This window comes from Copidosoma floridanum, unplaced genomic scaffold (assembly GCF_036245765.1).
Source record: "Copidosoma floridanum isolate Cflo_tuat_1 unplaced genomic scaffold, Cflo_Japanese_pri ptg000012l, whole genome shotgun sequence".
NCBI lineage: Eukaryota > Metazoa > Arthropoda > Insecta > Hymenoptera > Encyrtidae > Copidosoma > Copidosoma floridanum.
In genome coordinates this window covers 8430818-8450351 of record NW_028321889.1, presented here as the reverse complement: position 1 = coordinate 8450351, position 19534 = coordinate 8430818, and the positions used below count along the sequence as shown (strand labels likewise).

The 19534-nt window shown below is 43.9% G+C and overlaps 1 protein-coding gene across 1 annotated transcript; it reads left to right on the top strand.

Moving 5' to 3' along the window:
• Positions 1-4330: 4330 nt before the first annotated feature.
• LOC106642465 (uncharacterized) lies at positions 4331-6448 on the top strand. Its single transcript, XM_014357242.2, has 2 exons — positions 4331-4552; positions 5001-6448. Exons 1-2 carry the CDS (start codon positions 4414-4416, stop codon positions 6446-6448), a joined length of 1587 nt encoding a protein of 528 aa, XP_014212728.2. The 5' UTR covers positions 4331-4413.
• The last annotated feature ends 13086 nt before the right edge of the window (positions 6449-19534 follow it).

The following is a 19534-nucleotide window of genomic DNA, read 5'->3' as shown; positions in this document are numbered from 1 at the left end:
CCGTTCCTCCGGAGGACGACGAATTATCTTTTGCCTGTTGTTTCGGCTCCGATCAATCGGACCGCGAGTCAATAATTGACTCTAATGTGCGGATACAAGTTATAAATGCGCTGGCTCGGGCGGTCAAGTAAAATAATACATATATATATTTATACGCTTCTCGAATGATACCTAGAGCTATTGGTTGCACGCAGGGGTTTCTTTGTTTTATTTCATCCGTACTTGTATAGAAAATTTATACGATTGTATGTGTGTGTGAGAAATGCAAATTAGCCGAATTCGTGTAGTTGTATAAGTGAGGAAAAAAATAAATAAATAGCTAGAGGTGCATGAATATGAATACTTTCAAAGCACGGTGATTATATGGTAACGTGGAATAAAATGAGGCTTGAATTTTTATTGGTCTCGGGTGAAGGAGTCGTGACGGGGCAAAGTTAATATGCTTAATCGGGTCAAGTATAACAATGCAGGTAGGCATACGCTGCAACGTATATTGAAGTGTTTTTAAAATAACACCTTTGAATTAGTTGAAGTTTGTTGTTTTTTTTATTGTCGATTGCAGTGGTGTTGATGTAGGCGCAATGATGATTGTCAATTGTTTGTATAATAACTTGATGTACTGCATGATTCGTTGACGGTACCTTTTTTTATTCATGATATTGATTAAGATTACCAGATTACATGCGTATAGCACGAGCCAGCCAGCCACTTGCGTGCTAGAAAACACACACAGATATACACACGGCCAGTCGGATAAGACCGTGCCCGATAAACCGAACAATTGGAAAGTTGCGGCGCGTTGCAGCAGCCTCCACGTAGGTATATAAATTATATATGCACAGATTGCGGTGCGGGCGCTCTCGCGCAAATCGGGGCATAATCGATCGGCTCAAGCCCGCCTCCACGCTCTCATTACGCAACCCGGCAAATGGCTGCTGTTGGCCTACTATATGGTACCGAGGCAAGGTTATTCCCTCGAAAATGCGTGTATATTTTATTGTTGTGTCTAGGCTAATACGTACATGGTAAAAGCAACCGAGGCGCCGGCGAGTCGCGTGGCTTGCCCTTTGCGTCACGAGCCGCTCTGTGCGCACACATCGATGCCTCGTGGTATCATGATATTATATACATATGAGCGTTTTGTCGTGCATTGTGCGTAAATCTTTTGCGATTTTTTGAAAAAAAAAATAATAACCGTATACATCGTTGGCACAGCCCGTTAAATCGTTAAATCGAGAAAGAGAACTTTTAGGTGCGTAAACTTACTCGAGTATATTTCAAATACTCACCAAGCCAAGTTCGTTGCGCCGATAAGGGAATTCTTTGAACGAAGCAACAAATAAAAATACAATTACAGTATCATCAATTTGGTTGTTATCTCTCAAAGGAACGGCACGCTTGGGCTTCCCCTGATTTCGCGCGTAATTGGTTGAAATCATCAAAGCACCGCAACGAGGAGTTTGGCCATTCGAGAAGTAAAAACTTGAAACGGTAACGAGCGCGAACTTCCCCCGCGAGCCCATCGGGTACTTTCAATGGGCCGAGAGTCCATTAACTGTACGGGACTCGAATGGAGATAAAAAAAAAAAAAAAAAAGGGCCGTATACGCACTTTGCGTTGCGGACGAGCTCGTGCGACGTACGGCCATTGTACTCTGCACGTATACAATAAAATCTTCTTTGAGCAACCCTCGACTTTTTATCGGACGACTCGGTGAACCCTTAGTTACACTTATTCCATGTAAGTACCGAAAAGTTGAAGAGGCGACGAGGTTAAAGGCCTCGCTTGATGCAGCACGGGGCAGATGCTACCGTCTCGCCTCTCGTTTCCGAGAAAAAAGCGGGTGGACGGGGTGGGGGGAGATGGTACACACCGAGAGGAAGAAAAAGAAGAAAAAAAGAGTCTTGTCCGTATAGCAGCACAGGGCCGAGTTGTCGGGGGTTGGGGAAACAAAGTAGAGAGAGAGAGAGAAAGGGGAGGGTCATCCGGCACGCGCCAAAATCATTACCCCATCGGAATGACGAGAGCTACATAGGCCTGTATGCACCGGCACGGCGATGACGATGGTTCTATATACTTTATACCTTCACGGACTCATCCCCCGCTCGCGTCTATACGTATGGCGCAAAAATTGGCCGCATTGTGTCCTCGAGCATGTACATATAAATGACACAGCAGCGAGCGGATAAATATCGGCCAAGCGAGGGAGGAAGATGTAATGCCTCTACGAGTACCGTATATATACTTGTGAGTAAGTGAAAGAGCATCGAAGATCAGGGAAGCTGTGCGTGTGCGCATATGCTCCATCCCCGTGCTTTTCTCTTCCTCCCTCTTGCGCGCGCGCGTATAGGTGTAACCGATGGACGGATGGGGTGAGCAATGTGAGCATTCGTTGCACGCGTGTATACACGTATACAAAAGAGCAAGCGTGTGCGTGTGTGCGTTAGCGCGCGCACGTGTGGGTTCTCGAGAGAGCACGCGTGGGCGATGCTGCGGCACGCGACACGACCGTTACGTTCCGAGCCACCGGAAAGAGGGGGACCATACATACATATATTTATACCCTATATACCATAGTACCTTCACTTATGGGTGCAGGGGGGTAGAGTGTGTATCCCCCCCTCCCCCGCGCTTTCTCTCTGCTCTGGGCCCGTACATGTAAGTATGTGTTTGTATCACGAATGAGGAGGGGGAGGGGAACTTTTTTTTTTTTCGATGCCTCCGCTCATTCTCATCTTGTGTGTGTGTCTGCATCTGTAGGTATACGTCTTCTTGCTTTAATGCGCACAAAAAGGAGATGCGGTGCACAGCTTGCTCCTCTTTTTTTTTTTTTTTTCTTTTTCTTTCTTTTCCTTTTTTTTTTTTTTTTTACATGTACGCAGCGAGTTTTTGATTTTAATGCGTGTGGTGGAACGCTTTGGAAAATATGTTTTTCTTGGCTCGAGACTGGCTCTTTCTTCCTTTTGTCCTCGTCTCGAAGATATTGTTGTTAATTATACATCCAAGCCCGTGCAGATGCAGAGTGTGCGGTCCATAAACACGTACTTTATACTCTGTTGCGTCGTTTCAGCTTTACGTGTAACTACCCCAAATTTACGACATGACGTTGTTGCAATTGTTGAAAAAAAAAATAATAATAATAATAAACCCTTAACAGTTGCGATTTGGGCATCAACTACGTGAATGTTGATGTTAGATTGGGTATTTTTGTTGGAAAGTGTGAATGACTCATTAATTCTAATAATTGTTTTTATTTTGAACCGTGTAATGGAAACGTGCGTTGATTTGCTTGGTCACGTTGAATACGAACATACATATACATTAACCATCAAAAGCCGAAATTAACTGGTTTGATCTGATGCGTTTTGAAAATTTCAAACCCTATATATTATGACCATTAACCTTAATTCTCGAAAGCCATATACTTATTAGAGACGTCAACTTTGTTTTCAAACTCTCACCTGAGTCATGGCGATGAGGAAAGGTGTAAGCAACTCTAATTAAATATATTATTCAGGTGTTTACTCGTGTACACGTTTTGAGACCATTGACCGATATTAATTTTTTTTTTCTTACGAATTTAAATACTTGAAAGCTTTTGGAAGCCGGGAAATCAATTCTAAAAGTGAACGTATGTGATGGGCGAATTTTGGAAATGCGTGGATAAAGACACCATGTAAGTAAGGGCGGAGTGGAGTAAAGTCATACGAGTTGCACATCTCATATATATATTATACCATCAGCATCCAAGGATATGCAGGATACAACACACGCGCAAGTTGTAAGGGGAGCGCGGAAAGGCGAAAAGTGGGGGGACAGCAGATGAGCCCGGAGCAGAGCTGCATGGGGATTGGCCAGGGCGAGTCTAGGCACCGCCCCGCTGCGCTAGGAGGGAGCAGCGGGCCGAGAGAGTGCATTGGGCACCGCTCGCGTGCGCCACCTGTGCTCCATTGGCGGGAGTGAAGGTATAAGAGGACCCGGAGACACCCACTGGCGCGTATACACCGGCAAGCAGCCGCGCCGAGCAGATCCTTCCTCTGCCGTGCCTTCACTTATATATATATTAGTTCAGTGCCTTAGCGCAGTTCAGTCAGTAGCGCATCCTGCGCCGAGTCGACAACATCGCGCACGTTGTGTTTGTACCTTGGATCATTTGTGTACTTGCGAGACAACTCGACCCAACAACCATTGACATCAGTCCAATGTGTCAAAGACTAGGACCGAGAACAACATTATTTTTTATACTACATTAACAACAAAAGTGCAGTTGACTAAAGTGCTATAACAAAGTTCCAGTGAGACAAAGTAGCAAACTAACGAAACTGTGTTGTGGTGGTATTGAAAGGGACATTGAATGTCCCACGCTGCAGTGAAGTTTTAGATACAAAACTCTTTTGTATACCATCTTGGAAAATGCTCGTCGACGAGATGACCAGCAGCAGCTTCGTCAAGAAGAACAACAGCTACAGTCACTGTCCGCTGAAAAAGCGGCCGGTGACAGTAGTCATGCCCCCCACGGAGGAGTGGAAGCCGGCCAAAGCCGAGATCAAAGGTAAGCATCGAGCACCGATTGTGCCATTTGACTCATCCCTTTTGACGTATGACCTATTAGTTTTATTTTTTGTAATATTTTGTAATGTTTTCTTTTTAATTTACTTTTCTCTTACAAATTTGTTATATCTAACAAATCAGTTATAACTACTATTATTTATTACTATTACTTAATTTAATTTAAGTATTTATTCTTTATATTATACATATTTAACTTATAAGCAATTTTATGTATTAGAGCGCTACCTGCTCTAACCTATGTCAGCTTGTACCTAGCTCTGGCTATTATGGACCCTGAGTCCTTAGCTATTTAATAAAAATCTAAATCTAAATCTAAATCCCTTGGTCCATCAGCTGTCCTTCCTGTCGCATAATGATAACCCATCCCCCGTAACGAACAAAAAATCGGCAAAAATTAAAAGTACCGTGTTCCTTCTTGTGTTTTGCAGAAGAAGCAGTCGACGGAGCGGACGAGGTCCAAGAGCCAGAGAACTTGAGCACAAAGCCCGAGGATCTGAGAAAAACGGCCCCAAAGAGGCATCGTTCGGTCTCGCCTCCACCGACGCGCCCGGAGCTCGTGCACTACCCGGTCAAGCGTTCCCCGTCTCCGTGCGCGGTGCAACAACACTCCCAGAAGTCGATCGTCCCGGCCTCGCCGGTCTCGAGCTCCCCGCTCGTCCAGCACCATCACCAGTCGCCAACGATGCCATCGTACCAGCTCAACTACCCGCTCTACCCGACCAAAGCCAACACCCCACCGGCCGCGCCGATGCCCATACACCCGGCAGCCAAGAGGGTACGAGTCGAGGTGCTCAAGCACGACGCCAGCCCCGCGACCGTCAGTGTTCCGCTGCACCACCACCACAGCCACTTTATGGCCGGCAGCGGTAGTCCACCTACGACGGCCAACGAGCCCGCGTCTTACGGCCCGCTGGGCTACGGGCGCGCCGCCCTCCACCATCCGACGCCCCTCCTTCCCTACGCGCCCTACTGCTACCCCGAGGCCGTCTACTCCACCGGCTTCCACGTGGCCGCTTACGCGCACCACTCCTCGCCGGAGCACCACCACCACCAACAGTCCGTGTCGCCGTCGCCTCCGCACCCGACCCTCACCAGCAACAGCTACGCCCCCTTGGGCAGCGCCGTGCAGCGACCCCGGCCCTACTGGGCCAGCCCCGAGCACTGCGGGCTGTCGCCCACGGGCTCGTTGCGCTCGCCACCCCTCGTCACCCCCGAGGATCTGTCCTCGCCCGGTAGCGACAGCGGACGCTCCTCCGCGGGCAGCACCACGGTCGGCAGTAGCTGCTCCTCCCACATCAAGATCAAGTCGCCCGCCTCCTCGACGTTTGGCTCATCGTCCTCCTCCTCCTCTACGTCGTCGTCTTCGTCGCTGTCGCCGACGTCACCGGGTTCGCCGCGCTACAAGTGCCCTGACTGCCAAAAGTCGTACTCGACGTACTCGGGCTTGTCGAAGCACCAGCAATTCCACTGCTCGGCGGCGGAGGGCCAGACCAAGAAGAGCTTCAGCTGCAAGAACTGCGAGAAGGTCTACCAGAGCTTGGGCGCCCTCAAGATGCACATAAGGACGCACACCCTGCCGTGCAAGTGCGACATATGCGGCAAAGCGTTCTCGCGGCCGTGGCTACTCCAGGGCCACATAAGGACCCACACGGGCGAGAAGCCCTTCGTCTGCCAGCACTGCAACAGGGCCTTCGCCGACAGGAGTAATTTACGGGCCCACCTGCAGACCCACAGCGACGTCAAAAAGTACTCGTGCGCGAGTTGCAGCAAGACCTTTAGTCGGATGTCCCTGTTGACGAAGCACCAGGAGGGTGGCTGCCCGGGGGTGCCCGTCTCGGGAGTCTCGGTTCCCGTGCCCGTCCCCTACGGATGTTGATCGCCACCAACCGACCATCCACGTGCCTTTTATCGCATAAGTATGTATTTATATCACACAATATAAATATGTGTTGCCTGCCTGCGAGCCCGCGCGAGTTCACGGGCCGACGCTCCTTATTAGTACAAACACGAAAAGACTACTTAACTACTCATCTGATATGCACTCTACGTTGTAACTAATGTACGAGGGCGAATAAACTCACGGACAAAGGAGGAGAAATTTCGACGTAAGCAGAAAATTATTATTTCATATATATCGCCGCGCGATCGAGCCGCGGTCGTTATACCGTGAAACTGCCGTGCCATGTTCCATGTGTATACTTTTATCATTGTTTTCTCCCGCCGATCCGCCAATTCATCAATTGTATCGTGCACCATCTACTTACTACGATTTTTACTATTTTTTTTATTTTATTTTTTTTTTTTCATCTCATTGATTTTTTTGTTTTTTTTTTTTCTTTCTATCTTTCGCATATTTTTGTTTCTTTGCATATAACCGCTAGTAATTTATCATTTAGATGTTTCGTAAAGAGACGAAAAGAAAATTATTATTGTGCAGACTATACGCGCGCCAAAGTGCCATTTCTGTGTTGCGTGCACGGCGATTCGTTTAACTATATGTATACTACGCGAGTTAAGATGAGTGTGTAATTTATGTAAAAATGATAGAGTTAAGAGATGATGAAAAAAAAAAAAAAAAAAAAATCTCTTGTACATAGCGTGTATTTATTCGTTACTTTATCGTCATGATCGCGAGAAGTGTGAAAATTTCAGAATATTTTCCTTTTATATTTTTATACTATCTTTCAGCTCCTTTTGAACATGTTGAACTAGTCACTGTATTCTAATGTAAAAGAAATAAAAAAAAGGTGAATAAATGGGTACAGCAAAAAAAAAAAAAAAAAAGAAAAAAAGAAATATATGGCGACTACCCTAAACGTTGTAAAAGATGAAATCTGTTTATTTATGTAATTTCTGAGAGCGCCTCGAAAAAGTAATCGTCCATCCTAGTAAGTAACGACGACAGCGACTAACAACAATAATCCCGAACATGTTGTTACACCGCCTATTATTATTACTGTGTCTTGGCGTCTCGGGTGCGAGTACCATTATTTCTAGACTTGTGTATAGAAAGTTAACTATTAAGAGATATCACCTATATATAGATATATATAGAGATTATTTTATACGAAATAAAATATCGAATTTAAAACATAAACCATTGTTACATTCAATTTGCACTTATACCTCACCATCCTCCTCTTATCTACTCTAAAAACGTAATGTTTGACTTAAAAAATGAATGAAGATAAAGAAAAAACAAATCACTTAAAAGCCAAAATTTTTCAAATAAAAAAAAAAAAAAGGAAAAAATGAAATATTCAACAACGTTGTCAAGCTTAGTTGGAAATCATTAGATGAGCAAAAATGTCATCGAGAATAGAGTGATAAACATACAAGGATTATCATAGCAGCGAGAGCAGCACAAGACTCTGATTGGATGTGTGTAAAACGCACCTCGACTATATACGTAGGTACTTGTAGGTATATATCCGTATCCGATACATATAGGTACGTATCCGATCTCTCACTTGGAAATTAGCTTACACGACACAAAGGTCGCATAGGTGCGGGTAAACAACATATGGCGCTATGGAAAACTCGAATAGGTATATATATAATATAGGTACACCCGAGAGAGAGAGAGCCGCGGGTAGCGGCAATAACTTACCTGCGGGCGACATTCAATTCTAACTCTCTGCATGTGTATATCTCTCGTATTAGGTATCGCACCATTCAATTGCCGCTGGGCCATTCTACTCGCGTCAGCCAAGTTTTCTTTTTTTTTTTTTTTTTTCTTTTTTTTCACGCCACCTTAAAAATGGCTATTCTTGCGTCCGAGTGTATAGCATTGAGACTGCATTTTCCGCTCTTCAAGTAAACACTCAATCCTGTAAAAGAGCATTGGGATCCGAATGAAATAAAAAAATAATAAACTTCAACAGATGGCATGTGTATTATTGTTAAATGTTATTTCCATTCAATGATCCGCGTCGGATAATATTTATTGCTTTTCTTCTTAACGTTTCTGTTGACGCGAATTACATAATGATATTATGTTACACTTTTTGCGAAAGAAAAAAATTATCATTCACTTCCCTACGTATTAAAACAGAAAACAGGTGATTTTCCAAAACTATCAGCTCGTAGTGGAGGTTGGCTCTTCGATATAAAGTACAGGTGTTTTTGACAATTTTCGAAATTGCGCCTAACCGGTGCTCTGAATTACCGAGATAATGTACACAATGTCGCACTTGTCATGCGATCGATGTGCTCGAAAATGAAGGGCTCCAATATCACAAATAACGTGTGCAAACACACGGATACATCAGAGATAACGCCATCGCGTGTATTTCGTAGCGCACAGCATGAATTTTTCGTCACAAGCATTACAATCACTTACAGCTGATCACAGCTGCGAAGTGCTTGTTCAGGTTATTGGCAGAAGGTGTTAATGACAAATCTCTGATGCAACTTTCTGTTCTCGTTTCGTAATCCGTGAACTTCTCATATTACTCTACAATTTTACGAGTTTCAGAAATTTTTTTCAAATGGACATTAGTAATATGATTATCTGAAAAAAAAGTCTCCACGGCCCCTACACGATACATCAAAAATACTCTGTGTTGATTCTCGTGATCACTTGTCAGACATTTTTCAAGCACTTGTGAAAACTTTATTGGTAGATTTGTGTTTTCCACGAGTACGCGTCTGGGCCCAAGATTCGCAAAAACAGCGATATTCATCTGTGTTTGGATTTTTACCGCGAGAAAAAAAAACACGTTTGATCGAATTCACGGAAAATCGATGGAAACGTTAATTGTACAAACGAAGTGTTCTCGTATTTGTTGTTGTTAATTAATATTTATTCTCTGCAAGGTCGACTTTTCAATGACTCGCCGACTCGTTGGATAAAAAACGTAACGCAACCCCGCATTGTTGTATCAATAAAAATATTTAATAAAAAACAAGTTCTCCGAAAGAGAAAGGAAAAGAAAAAAAAAGCTCCCAAGTCTTTGGAGCCAAAAGGAAGTGGTTTTTGAAATCCTCGGAGAAAAAGAAACAATGACAACAACAACAACAGCAGAAGAAGTTCTGCTTAGGAGCACACAACAACGAAAAAGTGTTTCGCCGCAATCAAAGCAGCAAAATCCGAGCAACGCCTCGGAATGTTCCCCCATTCACGAGCTCATTCATTCGAACCGACAGGTGCCGGTCGCCTTTTTTTCCAAAAAATGTCCTCGTAAAAATATACACACGCACGGTAAAAGTGCGCGAGCGAACAGAGGGGGAAAGGGAGCGAAATGAAAATGCGACCAAAAGAGAGAGAGAGAGAGAGGTCGGGCTTCCTTCTTCGCTCCGGGGCTTTTATGGCGAATGGCTCGATCGAACAGGTGTACCTGGCCATTCTGCCTATATACACGTAGCTAGGACGCAGTATTTGTAAACCTGCGTTTATAGGTATATATATATATATATATATATATATATATACATATATGCTGTACCCACACGTACGAGTTTTGCAAAGCAAAGGCGTGAGAGAGAAAGCCGTTTCGGCGGTCATCCGAGGTACGACAAAAGACCGTCCATGAGAACAATCACGAAATCCTACGGGGAGGAGGAGGGGACAGAGCCAAAGTTAAAAGGACGATTTTTCATTTATCACGCGGAGCGTGTTCGCATTACTGCGCCGCATTTATGTATATATAGGTATATATATATATATATATGCAGTGAAAACGAAAGTTGTTTATACCAATACGATTATTCCAGCGCATAATCGAGCTTTTTTCACTTGAAATTTACCGTCGAGCCGAAAAGAGAAAAGTTCATGAAAAATGCAGTCGAGGAGTTCGTAAAATTAATAATGCATCCGCGTTACGTGGTCCTTCGGGGAGTGTACGTATACAATAATGAGATTACACATGTAACAGAGAGACCTATATATACCTCTACCCTTGGGTTATTTGACCCCCATCCCACCAGCTCCTTACTCTTTTAAATCTTTGTCTCGGTCGCATGATACATCCGAGAAAGTAACAATCGCACGTTTGTTTGGTTGTCTATTTAAAAAATTTGTTTCCTCCACATTGGTTAAAAGAGCAGCTTATTTATGTATTTTTTTTTTTCAAAACATCAGAATTTTCTTGTTCTTTCGCCAATGAGTTTGTCGAATGATATGTGTGTCACGATTGCTCGTGCATACTTACCCCTGGTTAGGGAGAAGCGAGACGAAAAGTGACGCGTAGTGATCACACAACGTTCGTGTGAATTACGATACTTATTGTGCGTAAAAATCATATCTCGTTCATTAGCATATGCGCGCGGACGGATCTAATGGAAATCTTTCGTCTATATACTATTCAATAAGAGTTAACTCGGCACCTGCTGTGCACGCGCTCGCTCGAGAACGAGCTGGCCCGTATACAACACACAATATCAAGCGTGTAATATATTATATACCTACACTTACCCGCACATGTAGAAATTAAACTTTAATTTAAATGTAGTTGAGTATTTGGTGTAATATTGTACACGCATTGCATCTATATCCACCTCGTGAATATATATGGGTATACATGTATAACTACTCGCGCACCTGACAGTCCTCGAGGAAGCCCTTCGACGCTTCCGGGAAGACGCATCTCGACGCCCGAGTATACATGTATGTGTACATTTATACCTTACACATCGGAATCGCCGCCAGGTGTACGCGTATAGTAAGCACAGTAGCGTTTAGTGCGTGTGTGTCAAGTATACATAAATATACTATTAATACCGACTCGCGGCTATACGCGAGCCTTTTTAATCGGAGGATCGAATGTCTCGGATTATCGCGTACTTGTATCTAATTAATCGACCTCCTTGTCGGGCCTGATTTTGAATTTCGTGAATTATCTGGAACCCGATTAAATATCACCTACGGCTTTACACGAATTCCTTACGTAAATGGGACTTGAGATTTTTCGATGCAAACACACACACACACACCGTGTGAGTAAGAGGTTTTGACCACAACAGAACATAATATATACTATGCGCATAAAGGTATATATATTATATTACTAAATGATCTGCGTAACTTGAAAGTTACATAACACTACTGATATCACCTGTATACATAAGAATAGGGCCAATATCCACTTTGTGTGTTTGTCGGGTACGTATATATATATATATGTACTTGTATTATGTTGTATACGTGATAAACTAGTTTTAATTGATTTCGAATCTTGCCCGATGTAATTTAGTATACCTGCGCCGTATAAACGTACGAGTGACTCAGCAGCTGTGCGACGCAGGAGCGGCCAATATTATTATATATTATTATGGTGTGCAGGCCCAAGTACCCTCGAGGAATGCGTGGCTCGCGCATTTTATGCATTAATATATATTATCAATGAGCCTTAATTACCACATTCATAACTCTTGGCGCGTGGAAAAACATGATTTTCGGTTGTTATTGTTGTTGTTAGCTTTTGTTTACCGGCGTGTGCCGCACTTATTGTCGCTCGTGTGTGTATAGTATAATATATAGGCAAGGTGCGACAGGATGAAGAAAAATAAAAACACTGGAAATCTGGCAACGCCGAATTTTTAAAGGTTTTCCGTACGTGACGTGGTAAAGGAATGGGGGCCAATATAACGTATTATAAAATCTCGGCTCTCGGTGTGTTGTGATCGTAAATTACACCGAGAGCTAATTCCGAAACTGGGCAGGTTCGGACACGAGATTGACTCACCAGAGAAGCATCAGCAGCGCCGAGGGACCGCATACTTATGGCCGTCCTCCTCATTAGCAGCCACTCTTCGACCTTTCTTCCTATACTACGGAGTATATGTATGTACATATATGTGTGCGTGTGTGTGGTAACAATCTCGGGGACTGCATCGAACTGCATGCGGCCGAAACAGGGAGCCGGGGAAACCTTTTCTTTCGGGTGTACGTGTGTATGTACAGACTATTCGTGCCGGTAGCCCAAAGGAACAGATGGCCGTCGGTCAGGAATCCACCTGTTGACCCAAGCGCTGGAAATGCCTTTTCCCTCGAGTCTCGCACTTTTTTTTCTCCCTTCAAGCCCTCCACTGCAGACTGAAAACAAAAAAAACAGAGAAACAATTTTAAACAAAAACGATTGACACGTACAATATGAATAATGAAGAATGAAAAAAGAAAGGAACCTGCACCGTGGCTTGTAAATAGCGTTTAATAATCATGCATACAAGTACATGTATATATATTATCGCGAAGGCTATTAGCCCCGAGGGGGCCTCTATCAGCGGGCGCGTTTATTTACAACCCTGGAAAATCAATAAACATTTTTGGCAGAGCGGATTTCTCCTCGAAAGAGAGAGAGAGAGAGAGAAACAACAGCTCATCCGCGGGGGAAGGGGGCCCGCCAAACTTCTTTTTATAATCGACGCGCGGGGCCTGACTCTTGGAATATATGTATATATATCTTTACGGCCGAAAAGTACGGGGGTGGGGGGCGATAAAATTCATCTCGCGGGTCACTAATCAGTCGATGAGCCAACAAAAGAGCGTCCCGGTATCTAAATTGGCGGGGCTATGAATTTCACCTGGGCGCACTTTTCGCGGGCCCCTAATGATCTCCCTCTCTCGGTGCATTAATACGGGACGGCCGGGGCTCTTATCGTCACGACCCGCGCCACGCGCCCGCTCGTTTTCGAGGATCGTTTTTTTTTTTCCCCTCTCCCTCCCACGCGCACCGTCTCCTTCTTCGAGGACGAAGGCGAAATTTACGGTAAGAGTCGAAATACTTCCAGGAACGTTTTACAGCGGCCGTGACGCCGCTCGTGCCGCTCAATTTTTCGAGGCTGATCGAGCACCTATCCCGGCGACCTGCATACACCCGCTCGCATCCTCACGCGCCATTGTTTTTACGCCCGAGCACGTACACTTGCAACGTACATGCAGGTAAGTATTACCCAAAGTCCGCACTCGGGCGTACAGTATAACTTAACTATTGTAAACCCGCGTAAAAAAAATCAAGTTTAAAAAACTTCAAAAAAAGTTTTTTTGTTCATGTTCAGAAAAAGTTTTTTTTTAATTCTATCTTGAGACAGAGCGAAACTTGGTCAGAACTTTAAACGCAAGTTTTAGAAAAGTTTCTCCAAACTTGTTGGAAGGAGTTAAAAAAAAATAATTTCAAGCAACACGATAGGAAGAATTTAATAATTTGAGATGATTACCGCTTACGTTTTTGTTCTTTTCATGAGCTGCTTGTACGTAACGAATGTTTGTTGCTATTATTAGCATTAGGCACATAAGAATACGCGCAGTTAAATGCGTTGAATATAATTATGTAATTTATAATTCTTAAAGTTAAAATTCAATAAATATATTGTTTATTTCATAAGCTTGAGTATAAACTTTGAATAAACTTATAAATAAACTTTTTTTAAACTTTTTTTTAAGTAACGTTATAGTATGAGCTTTAATATGTTCCATTTGACCTTTATAAAAAATTTGTTTAACTTTTTTTTAGATACATTTACTTATAATTTAGACAAAGTTAAATGACGAAAAGCCAAAAAGAATTTATTAAATTTAGAAAAAAACTTTTTACAAAGCTCAGAGAAACTTTTTTTTAACTTGCGTTTAAAGTTTTGACCAAGTTTCGCTCTGTTTCGAGAAAAAACTTTAAAAAAACTTTATCTGAACAAGAACAAAAAACTTTTTTTAAAGTTTTTTAAACATGATTTTTTTTATGCGGGAAACCAGTGCCCGTGCGTACGTATACGTACAATTATACTCCTTGTGAATCAGCATATTCCGCTAATCCGTTCTTCCGGCTCGATTGTAAAACGAGACTCGTCTGGAACTGACGCAGGTACATGCAGGAAAATAAGGGTCTCTTTCTCTTGGGGGTAACAAATAATGACCTCGCATCCATCACCCCGCAACTGTACCTATGTATACACCGAGCCCTTCTCTCTCTCTCTCTCTCTGTTGCTGGGGAAGAAAATTATCACCAGCAGCCATTCCAATTGATCATGAAAAACGATTTTCACCGAGGTGATGACTGAAGGGGGGAAGAAGGGGTTCCTTCGTCATTTTTTCGACGAGCCCGAGGGCTATACCAGCAACTCCCGCTGACAGGTGTACCTGTATTTTATAGGCTCTCAACCCTTGCACTCCTCATTGATGATTTTCCCTCTTTACGGAAAAAAATAAGAAAGAAAGAAAAAGGAGACGAGATGAAAGTGCACGATCGGCGGCAGATGGTTGACGAGCCGACGAACCCTTGCTTTTACCCCCTTGTGATGATATATTTACGAGCGCGACCGTGAATCCCCTTCCGGGATGAAGGTAAATCTTACATGTACCTACACTCGCGTCAAATGTATGTAAACAGGCAGGTATATTGGACCCGTGGAAAGGATTTTCTCGCTGCTTCCGTTGTTCGTTTTTGTGCGTGTGCGTTGTACATGTGGTTTTTTTCTTGTGACCCCGAACAGAGGAAGAGGAAGTTGAAAAAATCTCGAGGAAAAAAGACGAGATGAAAGCAGCTGGTGCATCTCTGTAATCGAGGATTTTCTTTATTTATTATTCAATGATTTGCACAAAGAAGAGACCGGGTAAATTGAAAGGGCTATAAGTGAAAGCATGATTTAACTTTTGGGTAAACACAAAGTCCATTGGGTAAAATTACAGTTTTCGAGCCTCGAAATTGACCACTCGACGAAAAAAACAAAATAAAATAAGAAAAAAAAGGGACAAGAGGGTGAGCGAACCGAGACAGCCGCGAGAGCAAGGACCGAATTTCTTAATTCAAGCGCCCGGCTCTCTAGGAACCCATACCTCCGGCGGACCCGCCGATAATCGTCCTTCCTCGAAGTGTGGCGTTCACACGTGCGCCAACGAGTGTAGATCGGAGCGAGCAAGAACGAGAGAGAGAGAGAAAGAATGGAAAAAAGAGAAGAGGAGGAGGAAGCGAGAGGAGGACTATATAGGAGAGGAGACGAAGAAGAACCTCCGCTGGTGGACCACCTACGCGTTTTGAACGGTGCCCCGTCGCCGCCACACCTCGGCCAGTGAGCTACGTGTGTGTGTGTGTGTGTTGTATAATGATGCACGGGGTGCAAATCGAGGCTCTCGCTGCTCTTTTAATTCCCTGCGTGCATACCTACATGTATAGGCCTATATGTATATAGGTACTGCCGATGATGACTGGTTGGTTGGTGTCATCAACTGCACGGCTGGTGACCGCTCGTCCGCTGGGAAGGTCACGCGCCGTGTCATTTATGCCGGCTCGGGCTTTGTTTTTCGCGGACAGGGTTCCCACGGGGAGCGATATCCCCCTCTTTCTCTCCTCCCCATCGAGCACGCGTTTGCAATTTTGTGCACTGCATAGCCGAGCTGCACTCGAGGGGCTCCCTATATATATTATATACGTGACAATGTAGGATCCAACACGAAATCCACTTTGTGTTATAGGTATACCCTGCACGTTACAGGTGACAAGTGTTTTTAAGATAACCATATACGTGCACGGCTTGGATTTTAAATGCATGGTAATTAGTTTTAGCATTCTTTTTTTTTTCTTTCTTTTATTTTAGCGTTAAATAATCATTAGCACCCGGTGGAAGAAAAAAAGCAAGAAAAGAAATGTCACATTGTATTCTAAGAGATAGGCTGCTGTTATCAATGTCGATAACCTTACGTACCCACCCCCCCTCTACCCTCGATCAAGTGGAGGTCACAGTTGCATAAATGCAAGCTTGAATAATTCAGGCGATTTTTTTTTTTGTTTTTTTTGCTGATGTGTACCCTCGCCAATCGCAGAAAGATATACATATATACCCACATGTACCTACGTAGGCGTGACGAGGCCGATTTCGAGGATATCCACTGATCGAGCGCTTATAATTTCCCTCCGTGGTGAATAATCATTCGAGCCCGAGCGATGGATGGGCGAGGGCCGGAAACCATCGGTGTATTAGCATCTACATCGACGCGACTTTCGGCAATCCAAATACAAGTACGCGACTTCCTAAATCCTCGCTCGCACGTATATGTGCCGAGGCACAATTAACGATCGTCCATGACCAACCTGTCTGCGCTCTTACGTAAAGCCCTCCGCGAGCCTCGCGATAAATGGTAGAAGCATATACATTACGGAGGAGAGAGAGGCCTATACGGTCAAAGTGTACGTGTATACATATATTTATGCATACGACTTAGGCGGGAAGCAGGAAACGCCGCCCACGCGACGCGATCCGCTGCTCGTACAGCATCGGCGAAATCGTCGTCTATATGCGCGCACCTCGCGGTATATAATACCTGTGCCACGCGCGCACAAGCCGCTATACGGGCGCACCTGCCGCAAGACTCTCTCTCTAGTCTCTCGGTTGTTGGAGGTAAGAATGGACATTTTTCTCCATATGTATAATAATAATAATAATAATACATGTATAACCCATGCGTACGCGTATGAGTATCAAATAGAAACCTCAACTCAATGAAAGCGTAGACGCGCTTCGTATAATATATACCTACCTGTATACACTATTATAAAGACTGTATGGATCGTAACGTTTTGGAGGCGATTTTAAATTATCGCTCATTATTCACCTGCGTACGAACATGTGGATGGATATCAATTTTTATAGTTTATATACGTGCGTATAGAATACAACACAATGCGATTGGATCGAGCCAAAGCTATATAGTATTATGTCGTTTAATATTCGAGCTTTTGTTCCTTTTACATAATAATAATTTTTTCGTCCTCTCAATGTCCATTAATCACATCGAGTATAGTAACGCGACACCCTACGGGGCAGCGTGATCGATTTTGCTGTGAAGTGGGTATACCTATATGTATGTAGATATATCTTGGTTGAATCACACGTAGATTCTTCCATCGATCGATTGGACTCGGGTATATAAAATTGTGATTAAGCTCGGAAATGTGAAAACACAAGATATTGCGATGAATCGGAAAAAATGATGGCCGCCAGTTTGATGGCTTGTACGCACACCGCTACCACATTTCCGGCGAGAAATCAAGCTACACTTGTTGGTCGGCCGATGCAATTATACTTACTTATCTAGCCGGTGAAGGGAAAACCGCGTGGCGGTAAAAAAAACGGGAGCCACGTGTAGAGACGCTCGTGCGCCTTGGGAAATCGAGCTACCGTCCATATAATCGCGCGATTCGCTCGCTGCGACTTTCTCGCTCCTATGGGTCGGCGATTGGCCGCGTTGACGCATCGCTCGGAGCCGCACGACGCATGTGCACGAAGACCCTGCGGGGGGGGGGGCCGCACTAGCTCGCGATTACACTCGTCCCGGCACTTGCCTCCGCCTCTTCTGCCGGTGTCGCCTCGTGCGCAGACTCTCTCTCCGGCTGTTTAGCAAACGATAGCTATACCTACAGCCAAGCGCCATTTTTCATGCGGCGCAAATCAATTGGAATTTTGCACTCTTAAAATCTCATTTTTTTCGGATCTATCATCTTTTTTTAATTTTAAAAAGTAGCTGACATTGCCACTGGGCCATGAATATTGTAACGGTATATATGTGATAATGTAATAATCGTATGTCTGTTTTATTATTATTTTTTTTTTTTCCATTCCACGGTATATGATGTCACGAGGAGTCGTGGCCATTGTTAAAATATCCAACTAATTTTAGATGGGGAGACAAAAAAAGTAAAAAAATAAAATAAAAAAATGCTTTTACCTTGGACTCGCGAGAGTGCCAAAGACAAAAGAATTTTAATAAAAGGTCAAATTGCACGCGCGCGCTTATTCATGTAAAAGTCGAACCCACGGCAATTCGACGCGCTCGACAACTCGCGGAGTACATTTAGCAAAGGTTTACTCGATTGTGACATTTGAACCGTGCAACGTCACCGGGTCCCGTAAGAAATTGATACGGTTAATCTCACGGGTTGCAACAACGTCAACGCAACGCACCAGAGTTACGTAAGCTTGCATTACAATCCACGTGGAGGGCGCACATTCGAGAGAAAGAGAGTCCTCTTAAGTGGAGGGTATTTAAAGAGAAAAAAATTAAATAAGGTGATTACGATGACACATCGGTGAGGGGGGGGGAGAAAAAAAGTCCCCTGATCAAGATTGATAGCGGCTTTTCTCCGGGGCAAGTGAAAAATGGCCCGTTGCGCAATCAAAGGCTCTCGAGAGATCTCGCGGAATAACGTGCGCCATTGGCGCGTACATGTGACGCTCGTCAGAGGAGAGGCGCGGATATTTCGTCAAGCGAGGAAAGTTACCGAGCGCGGCTTTCGAGCTGTTATTTATATGCGCCATATAGCCGTCAGCTAACGATAGCACAGTGCCACAGGTATATAATATTATTCTCGCATGCAACCCCTCTCTCTCTCTCGTATATCAGACGCTAATGACTCACCTTACATTTATATCCACCTACGGATATACTATTCGTCGCGACGAGGTTGGCTCGAAGCACTCGCTGTTAGAAAAATATACAAAATTTGTTGGGTACTTGCAGGCGCGATACTGATTAATCAAATGCTCTTCAATGGCAAGCTACTATATGGATGTGAGTGAAAACCACGACAAAAGGTATATACTTTGATCTCCCAATCATTGAACTTGAATTTCTCGCATTAACGCTACGATAAAAAATAAGCATTGCATTTATTCTTTGTATTTAAACGCGCACAATCTCCGTAAGATGTTAACAAAACGGGGGGCTTATAGCCTTGCGTGATTTTGCCATCACCGCACGGAGCACTACGTGTCATATATATGCGCTCTCGTATATGTTATACATAGGAAAATCAAGTTTCCCGACTGATCCGACCCACGAGTCCTCGCTGCTGTTGTCGCTGAGAGAACCACCGGCTCTGGGCTGCAACGGCAATACTAAACTCACGAGCTCGATAAAAAAAGTTGAAATAATATGTCTTTGGATCAGCGTAGTATTTATTTACCCATGGATGAATAAATAAATAAAAGAGAAGGGGGTGGCAGTTTGAAAGTAAAAGATTGGCTGTAAAACGGA